General features: G+C 43.9%; 1 protein-coding gene across 5 annotated transcripts; it reads left to right on the forward strand.

Annotated features, from left to right (window-relative positions):
* The first annotated feature begins 318 nt into the window (after positions 1-318).
* Positions 319-11,257, forward strand: LOC148431365 (uncharacterized). Of its 5 annotated transcripts, XM_088466051.1 has the most exons (7): positions 347-404; positions 3,265-3,420; positions 5,073-5,264; positions 5,521-5,599; positions 5,719-5,816; positions 5,968-6,508; positions 8,111-11,257. In XM_088466051.1, the coding sequence occupies exons 4-7, from the start codon at positions 5,569-5,571 to the stop codon at positions 9,364-9,366; spliced, it is 1,926 nt and encodes a 641-aa protein (XP_088322177.1). In that variant the 5' UTR covers positions 347-404; positions 3,265-3,420; positions 5,073-5,264; positions 5,521-5,568; the 3' UTR covers positions 9,367-11,257. The 5 variants fall into 5 exon arrangements, with proteins under 5 accessions (XP_088322179.1, XP_088322176.1, XP_088322180.1 ...); XM_088466050.1 differs by lacking the exon at positions 3,265-3,420 and having other exon boundaries at positions 320-404; XM_088466054.1 differs by lacking the exon at positions 3,265-3,420 and having other exon boundaries at positions 320-404; positions 8,114-11,257.
* Positions 11,258-12,676: the final 1,419 nt, after the last annotated feature.

Here is a 12,676-nt window from a genome sequence, read left to right on the forward strand (position 1 = left end):
AGCTAAAGCCCCTGTGGCCCCGCCCCCTCTGTTCTGTGACTGGGAGACTATAAGAATACTGTGGCCCCGCCCCCTCTGTTCTGTGACTGGGAGACTATAAGAATATGGCCGCCAGTCACCGTACATGAGGACACCATTAGACTATATTGCTATTACTCTAGTGATGAAGCTGTGAGCGGCTGGTACAGGTGGCTTCTGGTTACAGGACGTCCCTCCTACTTTGTGCCGCTTGATTGGCTACTCGCTGCTGCCAATCACCGCACTGAGGGGAATGAGAGGGCGGTCAGTATGGTATAGCCATAGCTACAGGGAGATGAGATGGAAGGGGCGTTTCAAACTGATGGGGATCTAGCTCCTCCCATAAGGAAAAGGCAGAGAGCGGCCATTGCTGTGTCTGGCAGTAGGTAAGGGGGTTTACTATTTTTTATATAGGGGGAGTAGGTTGTGGTGCTGCATTATCATCATACAGGTAGAGCAGGCTATGGTGTAATATATAATACTGGTGGAACAGGTTTTAGTGGTCTGTTATTATAATACTGGTGAATCAGATTTCTGTAGCTGTAGCAGTTTCTGGTGCTGCCTTACTATCAAGCAGGTAGATCAAACACCAATGTTACATATAATACAGGTGGAGCAGACCCTGGTGTTACATATAATACAGGTGGAGCAGACCCTGGTGTTACATATAATACAGATGGAGCAGTCACTGCTCGGTGGGTAACAGACTATAGAGATAGGGAGGTGCCCGATGCACTCAGACCCCCCATACAGAACGTATCAGCTGTAGCTGGTGGTCAGTACCCTCAGTAGGTGGTTATTAGTGTTACATATAATACAGGTGGAGCAGACCCTGGTGTTACATATAATACAGATGGAGCAGTCACTGCTCGGTGGGTAACAGACTATAGAGATAGGGAGGTGACCGATGCACTCAGACCCCCCATACAGAATGTATCAGCTGTAGCTGGTGGTCAGTACCCTCAGTAGGTGGTTATTAGTGTGGAAGTGACAGAATACACAGAGAGACACCATAGTGTACACCGGGTGATGTATAAGATGCACAGACGTCCTCTGTAATAGGCCCTGCTGACTCCTCACCTGTCTGAGACTTTCTTAGCTTTCTTTTTATTCCTCTAATTATCACCAACCGGCATGGAGCTCCCTCTGCTCCCAGCACTTTCTCTATTACACTACCCTGTGTGTAGGGACCAGTGTTTCCCAGTGCCGTCCTCAGGGAACAATAACAGGGCATGTTTTCCAGGTCTCCTCACAAAATCACCAGTGAGATAATTATCACCACCTCTGGATCATTTAGATTGTGTCAGTCAGTAATGAACCACTAGTAAGGAGATATAGAAAACATGCCCTGTTAGGAATCCCTGGTGACTGGAGATGAGAAACACTGTTCTAGATCTTCAGTGCGAAAGGGATTATCTTCCAATAAATGCTTCAGCCTCTTCCCTATGCTACATACACATGGCTGGCAGGATTGTCACACATGTAACGTACATCCTGGTAGGCTAACTGTGTAATCCAGCATGACCAGGCATGCTGGGACTTATGGTCCCACTACAGCTGCGGATCCACATACTGTATAACACCGCTGACACTCAGTAATTATTACAGATGTGGGAGCAGAGAAAATAAGATGGGTGATTGTACACAAGTCGCCCAGATGTTAGGAGACAGAGGAATAGGGCAGTAGTGGGGGAAAGAGAGGCTGGGCTGGGAGATGTCGTGTGCTATCGGAGGGTGTATAATGGGGAGGGGGAGCAGAGAAGTAGGGGAAGATGATGGGGGCAGAGACTTTAGCCTAGGTTACTGGGGAGAATGACCTGAGGGTGGAATGAGGAGGAAAAGATGGGTGGTCTGTGAGGGATCTGGCCTGGGGAAACATGTTGTCATATGGTGTTGTGTATTTGTGTATATTATACTCTGTGTAGTAATCACTGGTTATCAGGTGTGTGACCTGTGTATAGTGATCAGTGTGTATCAGGAGTGTGATATCAGTGTGACCTGTGTAAAGTGATCAGTGTGTATCAGGTGTGCGATATCAGTGTTACCTGTGTATAGTGATCAGTGTGTATCAGGTGTGTGATATCAGTGTGACCTGTGTATAGTGATCAGTGTGTATCAGGTGTGTGATATCAGTGTGACCTGTGTATAGCGATCAGTGTGTATCAGGTGTGTGATATCAGTGTGATCAGTGTGTATCAGGTGTGTGATATCAGTGTGACCTGTGTATAGTGATCAGTGTGTATCAGGTGTGTGACCTGTGTATAGTGATCAGTATGTATCAGGTGTGTGATATCAGTGTGACCTGTGTATAGTGATCAGTGTGTATCAGGTGTGCAATATCAGTGTGACCTGTGTATAGTGATCAGTGTGTATCAGGTGTGTGATATCAGTGTGACCTGTGTATAGAGATCAGTGTGTATCAGGTGTGTGATATCAGTGTGACCTGTGTATAGTGATCATTGTGTACCAGGTGTGTGATATCAGTGTGACCTGTGTATAGCGATCAGTGTGTATCAGGTGTGTGATATCAGTGTGATCAGTGTGTATCAGATGTGTAATATCAGTGTGACCTGTGTATATCAGATGTGTGATATCAGTTTGACCTGTGTATAGTGATCAGAGGGCCTGATTCAGACCCGGTCGCTAGCGCTGAGCGCTTGCAACCGGGTCGAAGGTGGCCCAGAGCGCATACGCACGATGGAACTGGCTCTGTCGTGAGCATGCGCGAGACCCGGGCACTCCGTCGCTCCGGGTCTCGCAAAAAAAGGGGGCGAGCTGTCGATGTTGAGTGACAGCTCGCCCCCTTTGGTGGGCGGGCCAGGGGGGTGGCTGCCCAAATGGAGGCGTTCCCATGAGAACGCCTGTCGTTTGGGGGTGGCCCCACTGACATCACGAGTGATGTCAGTGGAGAGATTCCGTCTCTGTTAGAGCCAAAATCTCTCTGGGGATTGCGGCCACGAGACCCTACCACAAGGGTCTCGTCGCAAGCCCGATGGTCTTGACCATCGCAACCTGGCCACTCGCTATATCTGTGGGTGGTCACCCACAGCTATGAAAGCGGCCAGGAGGCCGCACAAAAAAATAAAAAATGCCCTGATTCAGAGCGAGCGCTCTTTCAGAGCGTCCGGCTCTGAATCAGGGCCAGTGTGCGATATGGCTCTGGAAAGAGGAGGGCTTATTAGTTAATCAGTGTTTCCTGAATTAATATGTTACATGTACTCTGATATTTATTATATTTACTTTTAGACACATGAGGAACACTAGAATCTTTACTAGAAGTCACGTAAGGGTGAGACCTGTCCTGTATAAATATCTGATCACAGGATTTACGTGGACAAAAGTCACATTACTGAGAGGATACTAAATCTCACCCTGGAGATCATCTACCTGCTGACTGGGGAGGTGAGAGGGTCTGGGAGTGTCACAGTGACATCACTTATATCTATAGTAATAATACAGGGACATGACTGGGGAGGTGAGGGGATCTGGGAGTGTCACAGTGACATCACTTATATCTATAGTAATAATACAGGGACATGACTGGGGAGGTGAGAGGATCTGGGAGTGTCACAGTGACATCACCTATATCTATAGTAATAATACAGGGACATGACTGGGGAGGTGAGGGGATCTGGGAGTGTCACAGTGACATCACTTATATCTATAGTAATAATACAGGGACATGACTGGGGAGGTGAGGGGATCTGGGAGTGTCACAGTGACATCACTTATATCTATAGTAATAATACAGGGACATGACTGGGGAGGTGAGGGGATCTGGGAGTGTCACAGTGACATCACTTATATCTATAGTAATAATACAGGGACATGACTGGGGAGGTGAGAGGATCTGGGAGTGTCACAGTGACATCACCTATATCTATAGTAATAATACAGGGACATGACTGGGGAGGTGAGGGGATCTGGGAGTGTCACAGTGACATCACTTATATCTATAGTAATAATACAGGGACATGACTGGGGAGGTGAGGGGATCTGGGAATGTCACAGTGACATCACTTATATCTATAGTAATAATACAGGGACATGACTGGGGAGGTGAGGGGATCTGGGAGTGTCACAGTGACATCACTTATATCTATAGTAATAATACAGGGACATGACTGGGGAGGTGAGAGGATCTGGGAGTGTCACAGTGACATCACCTATATCTATAGTAATAATACAGGGACATGACTGGGGAGGTGAGGGGATCTGGGAGTGTCACAGTGACATCACTTATATCTATAGTAATAATACAGGGACATGACTGGGGAGGTGAGGGGATCTGGGAATGTCACAGTGACATCACTTATATCTATAGTAATAATACAGGGACATGACTGGGGAGGTGAGGGGATCTGGGAGTGTCACAGTGACATCACTTATATCTATAGTAATAATACAGGGACATGACTGGGGAGGTGAGGGGATCTGGGAATGTCACAGTGACATCACTTATATCTATAGTAATAATATAGGGACATGACTGGGGAGGTGAGAGGATCTGGGAGTGTCACAGTGACATCACTTATATCTATAGTAATAATATAGGGACATGACTGGGGAGGTGAGGGGATCTGGGAGTGTCACAGTGACATCACTTATATCTATAGTAATAATATAGGGACATGACTGGGGAGGTGAGAGGATCTGGGAGTGTCACAGTGACATCACTTATATCTATAGTAATAATATAGGGACATGACTGGGGAGGTGAGGGGGATCTGGGAGTGTCACAGTGACATCACTTATATCTATAGTAATAACTGAGCAGCAGGGAGCCGGTCTCAGATATAGTATTAGTCCCACAGTCCTTACTAGAGTTTGGACTTAGTACATTGTTCACTGTATGTTGTTGTCACTGACCCAAAGATGTCGGAGCTGCAGGATATACTATATACTCTTCATTTTCCTGTATTTAGGAGATTGTTACAAGATAAGTATTTGTAAAATAGAGTTTTTTTTGTATATTATGTAAAATGAACACCTGAATAAACAGTCTCATTTAAATAGAGTTTAAGTGACCTTTCCATGTTTCCCCCAATACAAAGGGTTATACAGTACTAAAGAAGACATCCGATAAGCATGAGACACCCAGCAGCCAACCCCATGTGTCAGGAGGACTGAGCAGGACTCAGAGTCCCATCACGGTGCCTCCACTTCACTCACTGATACATGAGAGACACAATGACCAGAAGATCCTGGAACTCACCAACAACATCATTCAGCTGCTGACTAGAGAGGTGACTGCTGGGAATGGGACATTACACAGTAACACCAGGGGAAGTGTCTGGGTGATGACTGGAGAGGTGACCGCTGGGAACAGGACATTATACAGTAACACCAGGGGACGTGTCTGGGTGATGACTGGAGAGGTGACTGCTGGGAATGAGACATTATACAGTAACACCAGGGGATGTGTCTGGGTGATGACTGTATCATTGTGTGTGTCAGGTTCCTATAAGGTGTCAGGATGTCACTGTCTATGTCTCCATGCAGGAGGGGGTGTATCTAGTGGAACACAATGGTCTGTATTAGGACGTGAAGATGGAGAATCACCGGCCCCTCGCATCACTGGGTAAGAGGAGACTGTCATTTATTGTACAGGGGAGAGCAGGTATGGGGGCTCCCTATATACACACATCACCTGATATTCACATATATACAATGTAATCAGTCACTGTGTGTCTCCTACAGATGGACTAAGTAACAGAAATACCCCAGAGAGATGTCCCCGTCCTCTTTATTCACAGGATTGTACAGAGGAGAATCACAGGACCCCACAGGAGCATCAGGTAGATGGGATTTAGGGTCTCACCAATATACCACAGTGACTGTCACTTTATTATGTGTAGAGAAGCTGTGTGTGTCTTATACACGGATATTATACTGTCTAATCTCAATTAATGAAATCAAACATTAAAAAACAAATCAATTTTTGTTTAGGGTGCAGCTCAGGCTTATAAGGTTGAAGATATAGAGAGAGAAGAAGAGACATATGTGACTGATATGAAGGCAGAAGATATAGAGAGAGAAGAAGAGACATATGTGACTGATAATAAGGCAGAAGACATAGAGGGAGAAGTAAAGACGTATGTGACTGATTTGAAGGCAGAAGATATAGAGGAAGAAGAAGATATGTATGTGACTGATATAGAGGCAGAAGATAAAGAGGAAGAAGAAAAGACGTATGTGACTGATATGAAGGCAGAAGATATAGTGGGAGAAGAAGAGACATATGTGACTGATATGAAGGCAGAAGATATAGAGGGAGAAGAAGAGACGTATGTCACTGATATGAAGGCAGAAGATATAGACGGAGAAGAAGAGACGTATGTAACTGATATGAAGGCAGAAGATACAGAGGGAGAAAAAGAGACGTATGTGACTGATAATCAAGCAGAAGATATAGAGGGAGAAGCAGAGACGTTTTTGTGGGGCAATCAGCAGTTTAAGACGGCGGAAATCCCTAAAGATATCAGCACAGGTGAGTAATAAACACTTATTACAGAATAGTCACATTCTCCTTGTTCAGTTTCTTATCTTACACCCTCTCTGTCAGTACAATCTAATGAAGTAAATGTATCTGCCCAGTGGGGGAGTTGGGAGCCATCTGCCCCTATGATACTACTGCTCTCCCCCTCACATCATGTCACTGTGTGTTACCAGCCCAGAGATCTGACCAGTGTCCTCCCCACACTCTCTGGTGTATCGCACATACTAAGATGGAGATCACAGTAGAATGCAGCTATTATGACCTGTGTGTGATATAATGTATAGACCATGCCTGAACTCTGTTACACATACTGAGATGGAGATCCAGAGAGTGTGAGGACACAGCAGGATGCAGCTAGTATGTCCTGTGTGTGATATAATGTATAGACCATGCCTGCACTCTGTTACACTTACTGAGATGGAGATATGGAGAGTGTGAGGACACAGCAGGATACAGCTAGTATGTCCTGTGTATGATATATTGTATAGACCATGCCTGCCCTCTGTTACACATACTTAGATGGAGATACGGAGAGTGTGAGGACACAGCAGGATGCAGCTAGTATGTCCTGTGTGTGGTATAATGTATAGACCATGCCTGCACTCTGTTACACATACTGAGATGAAGATATGGAGAGTGAGAGGACACAGCAGGATGCAGCTAGTATGACCTGTGTGTGATATAATGTATAGACCATGCCTGCACTCTGTTACACATACTGAGTTGGAGATCAGGAGAGTGTGAGGACACAGCAGGATGCAGCTAGTATGTCCTGTGTGTGATATAATGTATAGACCATGCCTGCACTCTGTTACGCATAGTGAGATGGAGATGCGGAGAGTGGGAGGACACAGCAGGATGCAGCTAGTATGACCTGTGTGTGTGATGTAATGTATAGACCATGCCTGCACTCTGTTACACATACTGAGATGGAGATACGGAGAGTGTGAGGACACAGCAGGGTGCAGCTAGTATGTCCTGTGTGTGATATAATGTATAGACCATGCCTGCACTCTGTTACACATACTGAGATGGAGATATGGAGAGTGTGAGGATACAGCAGGATACAGCTAGTATGACCTGTGTGTGATATAATGTATAGACCATGCCTGCACTCTGTTACACATACTGAGATGGAGATATGGAGAGTGTGAGGACACAGCAGGGTGCAGCTAGTATGTCCTGTGTGTGATATAATGTATAGACCATGCCTGCACTCTGTTACACATACTGAGATGGAGATATGGAGAGTGTGAGGACACAGCAGGGTGCAGCTAGTATGTGCTGTGTGTGATATAAAATATAGACCATGCCTGCACTCTGTTACATATGCCGAGATGGAGATTTGTCTTTTTTACGGACTACTCCCCAGCCAGTGTTACTCCTACACCTAAACCGCCTCTTGACAATCATCATCAAATACTTGATGAAGTCACTGAATGTATGGAGATGTTGGGGTACAGCCGGGCATATTTTATTAGAGTTACACAGTATGGGGATGTAGGGGTACAACTGGCCGCGTCTTATTATAGTTACACAGTATAGTATAGTTCTGCAGGGGTGCTAATTCCCATATAATTATTCTGTTCCCAGCAGATGGACACAACCGCAGGAATAACTCGGAGAGACGTCTCATATTATCTCCAGATTGTGACCTAGACAATAATAACTTCTCACAGGACTCTCCAAGAGAAAGCCCCTTTACTCCTAGTATACATCCAACATCTCATAGTGCAGATATATCATCTGATCCTTCTAACCATGAAGATAATCCTAGTTGCGTTACAAATAGTTCAGATCACACAAGTGTTAAACAATTTTCATGTTCTGAATGTGGGAAAGGTTTTACAAAGCAGATCAGTCTTTCTAAACATCAGAAGAGAGTACACGCAACTGAAAGGCCTTTTCTGTGTTCCGAGTGCGGGAAATGTTTTATAATGAGAGGAGATCTTACTAGACATACAAAGATTCACAAAAGTGAGAGACCATATTCATGTTCTGAGTGTGGGAAATGTTTTATAGATAAATCAAATCTTGTTAAACATCAGAGACGTCACACAGGTGCGAAACCATTCCCATGTCCTGAGTGTGGTAAATGTTTTACACAGAAATCAGATCTTGTTAAACATCAGAGACGTCACACAGGTGAGAAACCAATTCCATGTTCTGAGTGTGGAAAATGTTTTATACAGAAATCACATCTTGTTACACATCGGAGAACTCACACAGGTGAGAGGCCATTTCCATGCTCTGAGTGTGAGAAATGTTTTGCTCGTAAATCAGCTCTAGTTAGACATCAGAGAAGTCACACAGGTGAGAGGCCATTTCCATGTTCTGAGTGTGGAAAATGTTTTATACAGAAATCACATCTTGTTATACATCAGAGATATCACATAGGTGAGAAACCATTTCCATGTCCTGAGTGTGGGAAAAGTTTTACACAGAAATCAGATCTTTTTGCACATCAGAGAAGTCACACAGGTGAGAAACCATTTCCATGTGCTGAGTGTGGGAAATGTTTTACACAGAAATCAGATCTTGTTATACATCAGAGAAGTCACACAGGAGAGAAACTACTTCCATGCTCTGAATGTGAGAAATGTTTTACCAAGAAATCACATCTTGTTAGACATAAGATGATACACACCGGTGAGAAGCCATTTCCATGTCCTGACTGTGGGAACTGTTTTACACAGAAATCAGATCTTGTTACACATCAGAGAAGTCACACAGGTGATCAGCAATTTTCATGTTCTCAGTGTGGGAAATGTTTTACTAAGCAGAAGAGTCTTTCTATGCATCAGAAGAGAGTTCACGCAGCTGGAAGGCCGTTTCCGTGTTGTGAGTGATGGAAATGTTTTATAATGAGAGGTGCTCTTACTAGACAAACAAAGATTCACACAGGTGAGAGACCATATGCATGTTCTGAGTGTGGGAAATGTTTTATAGAGAAATCACATTTTGTTACATATCAGAGAAGTCACACAAGTGAGAAACCATTTCCATGTCCTGAGTGTGGGAAATGTTTTACAATGAAATAGAAATTGCAGCGATATTTGCAGTACTGTAAAATCAGAACAAGCATAAATACAATATTAGACTAGATTGTTGTCCCTGCTTGATGAAGGGTAAATTACATTTACATTATCACATTATGGGCCTGATTCAGCAGCAGAAGCAAATGTAGCTGCAGTCTCTTACAGATCGCAGGTGCTAATATATGCTAATGCCGAGGCACAGCCGCCATAACCACGCCCACTGCTGCCTTCTCATTGTACAATGTCACACTTCCATGTAATCATCGGTACCATCGGCACATATCAAGTAGTCACGCAGCATTTATATCAGGTCTGACCAGCCGCAAACACTGCAGCTCTCCTGACACGCAGAGAGGTCTCATGCTACAGCTGCCATCGTTATGGCTAATTTATACATGCCCATGACATGGTGATCACATGGACAGACACGCCTGCAGCTTTCTGTCCACCCCCCTGTTCCCTCTGTGCGTCCGTATTTGCAATGTGATCGCTGTGTGTGCGCAGTGTGACTTACATGTAGGCATGATGGCAAATATTCGCTCTATCTGTGTAACTATCGTCATCATGTGTCCACGGGTGACTCAGCTCCTATATACTAATATATTACACTTTATTATATATCCACACGGATGTTACCAACATAGAGCTCCAACAGGTTCCTCATGTAATGGCTTTCAGTTTCCTTATTCTATCAGATCAGAGGTTCCCAAACTCCTCTTATTACAGGACGGGTTTTAAGGATATCCATGCTTGAGCGCAGTTGGCTTATTTAGTGCCTCAGTCAGTTTGAATTAACCATTTGGACACAATCATGGATATCCTTACACCCTTGACTGTATGGGGGAGTTTGGAAGCTCTGGATTAGATTATTATTGTGCTATTAGCCTATATTATGTAATAACAAGACCACATGATGTAATATAGGGACATAACTAATCTGTCATCATTACCATTTACAGATTGTCCTTAGTATGTCCTGCACTGTCACCTCCCATAGTGGTGACACCACCAGTAATGTGCAGGGTCAGGAGATGGAGATTATTTGGTAGTGAGTTATACATCTACAAATATATGAGATAGAGTTTGGTAACAAGTAAGAAAACCAAACGCCCCACGGACCTGTCTGACATCCATGTGGGGTAACACAGCTGTGTGTGGAGCTTGTTTGTTAGTATTTACCACATTCTTTGATCTGAACGTTTTTGTACATTGTTAGTAAAGCTGGAATAGTGCCCAGTTGTCCTCTCGGTGGTGCACATGTTTTGTGATGGCCTAGGTGTAAGATCTAGTGATTTGCTGTAAGACGGAATTTAGTGGAAACACTGATATTACCAGAGATGTCACAAGGAAGTATAGAGGTTTCTGCATGGAGGGTGAGCTGTGTCTCATGGGCTGGTCACACTAGGCCACTGCTGGCAGGAGAATATAATATAGACATGGGGACAGCTATACTTTGCAGCAACTATATATACATGGGAAATATAACAACACATAAGATGTTTAATAAAATGCATCACGTATAAATGAGATGCAATATCACTGAGATAAGTGGAATTTCAGTAGCAGCTCAGAGAGAAGCTATTCTCTACCGCGTCAGGGAGAAACTAGATACATTGTATCAAAACAAATAGACACAGTCTGTCGAGTAAATAAGATACCTAGTAACAACTATACACACTGAGCCCAATACAGAGAGCCAGAGATATCTCCATGCAAATGTATAACACTGAGCACAATACAGAGAGCCAGAGATATCTCCATGCAAATGTATAACACTGAGCCCAATACAGAGAGCCAGATATATCTCCATGCAAATGTATAACACTGAGCCCAATACAGAGAGCCAGAGATATCTCCATGCAAATGTATAACACTGAGCCCAATACAGAGAGCCAGATATATCTCCATGCAAATGTATAACACTGAGCCCAATACAGAGAGCCAGATAAATCTCCATGCAAATGTATAACACTGAGCCCAATACAGAGAGCCACAGATATCTCCATGCAAATGTATAACACTGAGCCCAATACAGAGAGCCAGATATATCTCCATGCAAATGTATAACACTGAGCCCAATACAGAGAGCCAGATATATCTCCATGCAAATTTATAACACTGAGCTCAATACAGAGAGCCAGATATATCTCCATGCAAATGTATAACACTGAGCTCAATACAGAGAGCCAGATATATCTCCATGCAAATGTATAACACTGAGCTCAATACAGAGAGCCAAATATATCTCCATGCAAATGTATAACACTGAGCTCAATACAGAGAGCCAGATATATCTCCATGCAAATGTATAACACTGAGCCCAATACAGAGAGCCAGAGATATCTCCATGCAAATGTATAACACTGAGCCCAATACAGAGAGCCAGATATATCTCCATGCAAATGTATAACACTGAGCCCAATACAGAGAGCCAGATATATCTCCATGCAAATGTATAACACTGAGCCCAATACAGAGAGCCAGAGATATCTCCATGCAAATGTATAACACTGAGCCCAATACAGAGAGCCAGAGATATCTCCATGCAAATGTATAACACTGAGCCCAATACAGAGAGCCAGAGATATCTCCATGCAAATGTATAACACTGAGCCCAATACAGAGAGCCAGAGATATCTCCATGCAAATGTATAACACTGAGCCCAATACAGAGAGCCAGATATATCTCCATGCAAATGTATAACACAGCCCAATACAGAGAGCCAGAGATATCTCCATGCAAATGTATAACACTGAGCCCAATACAGAGAGCCAGATATATCTCCATGCAGATGTATAACACTGAGCCCAATACAGAGAGCCAGATATATCTCCATGCAAATGTATAACACTGAGCCCAATACAGAGAGCCAGAGATATCTCCATGCAAATGTATAACACTGAGCCCAATACAGAGAGCCAGAGATATCTCCATGCAAATGTATAACACTGAGCCCAATACAGAGAGCCAGAGATATCTCCATGCAAATGTATAACACTGAGCTCAATACAGAGAGCCAGAGATATCTCCATGCAAATGTATAACACTGAGCCCAATACAGAGAGCCAGATATATCTCCATGCAAATGTATAACACTGAGCCCAATACAGAGAGCCAGAG

This window comes from Taudactylus pleione, unplaced genomic scaffold (genome assembly GCF_031769625.1).
Source record: "Taudactylus pleione unplaced genomic scaffold, aTauple2 ptg002371l, whole genome shotgun sequence".
In the NCBI taxonomy this organism is placed as follows: domain Eukaryota; kingdom Metazoa; phylum Chordata; class Amphibia; order Anura; family Myobatrachidae; genus Taudactylus; species Taudactylus pleione.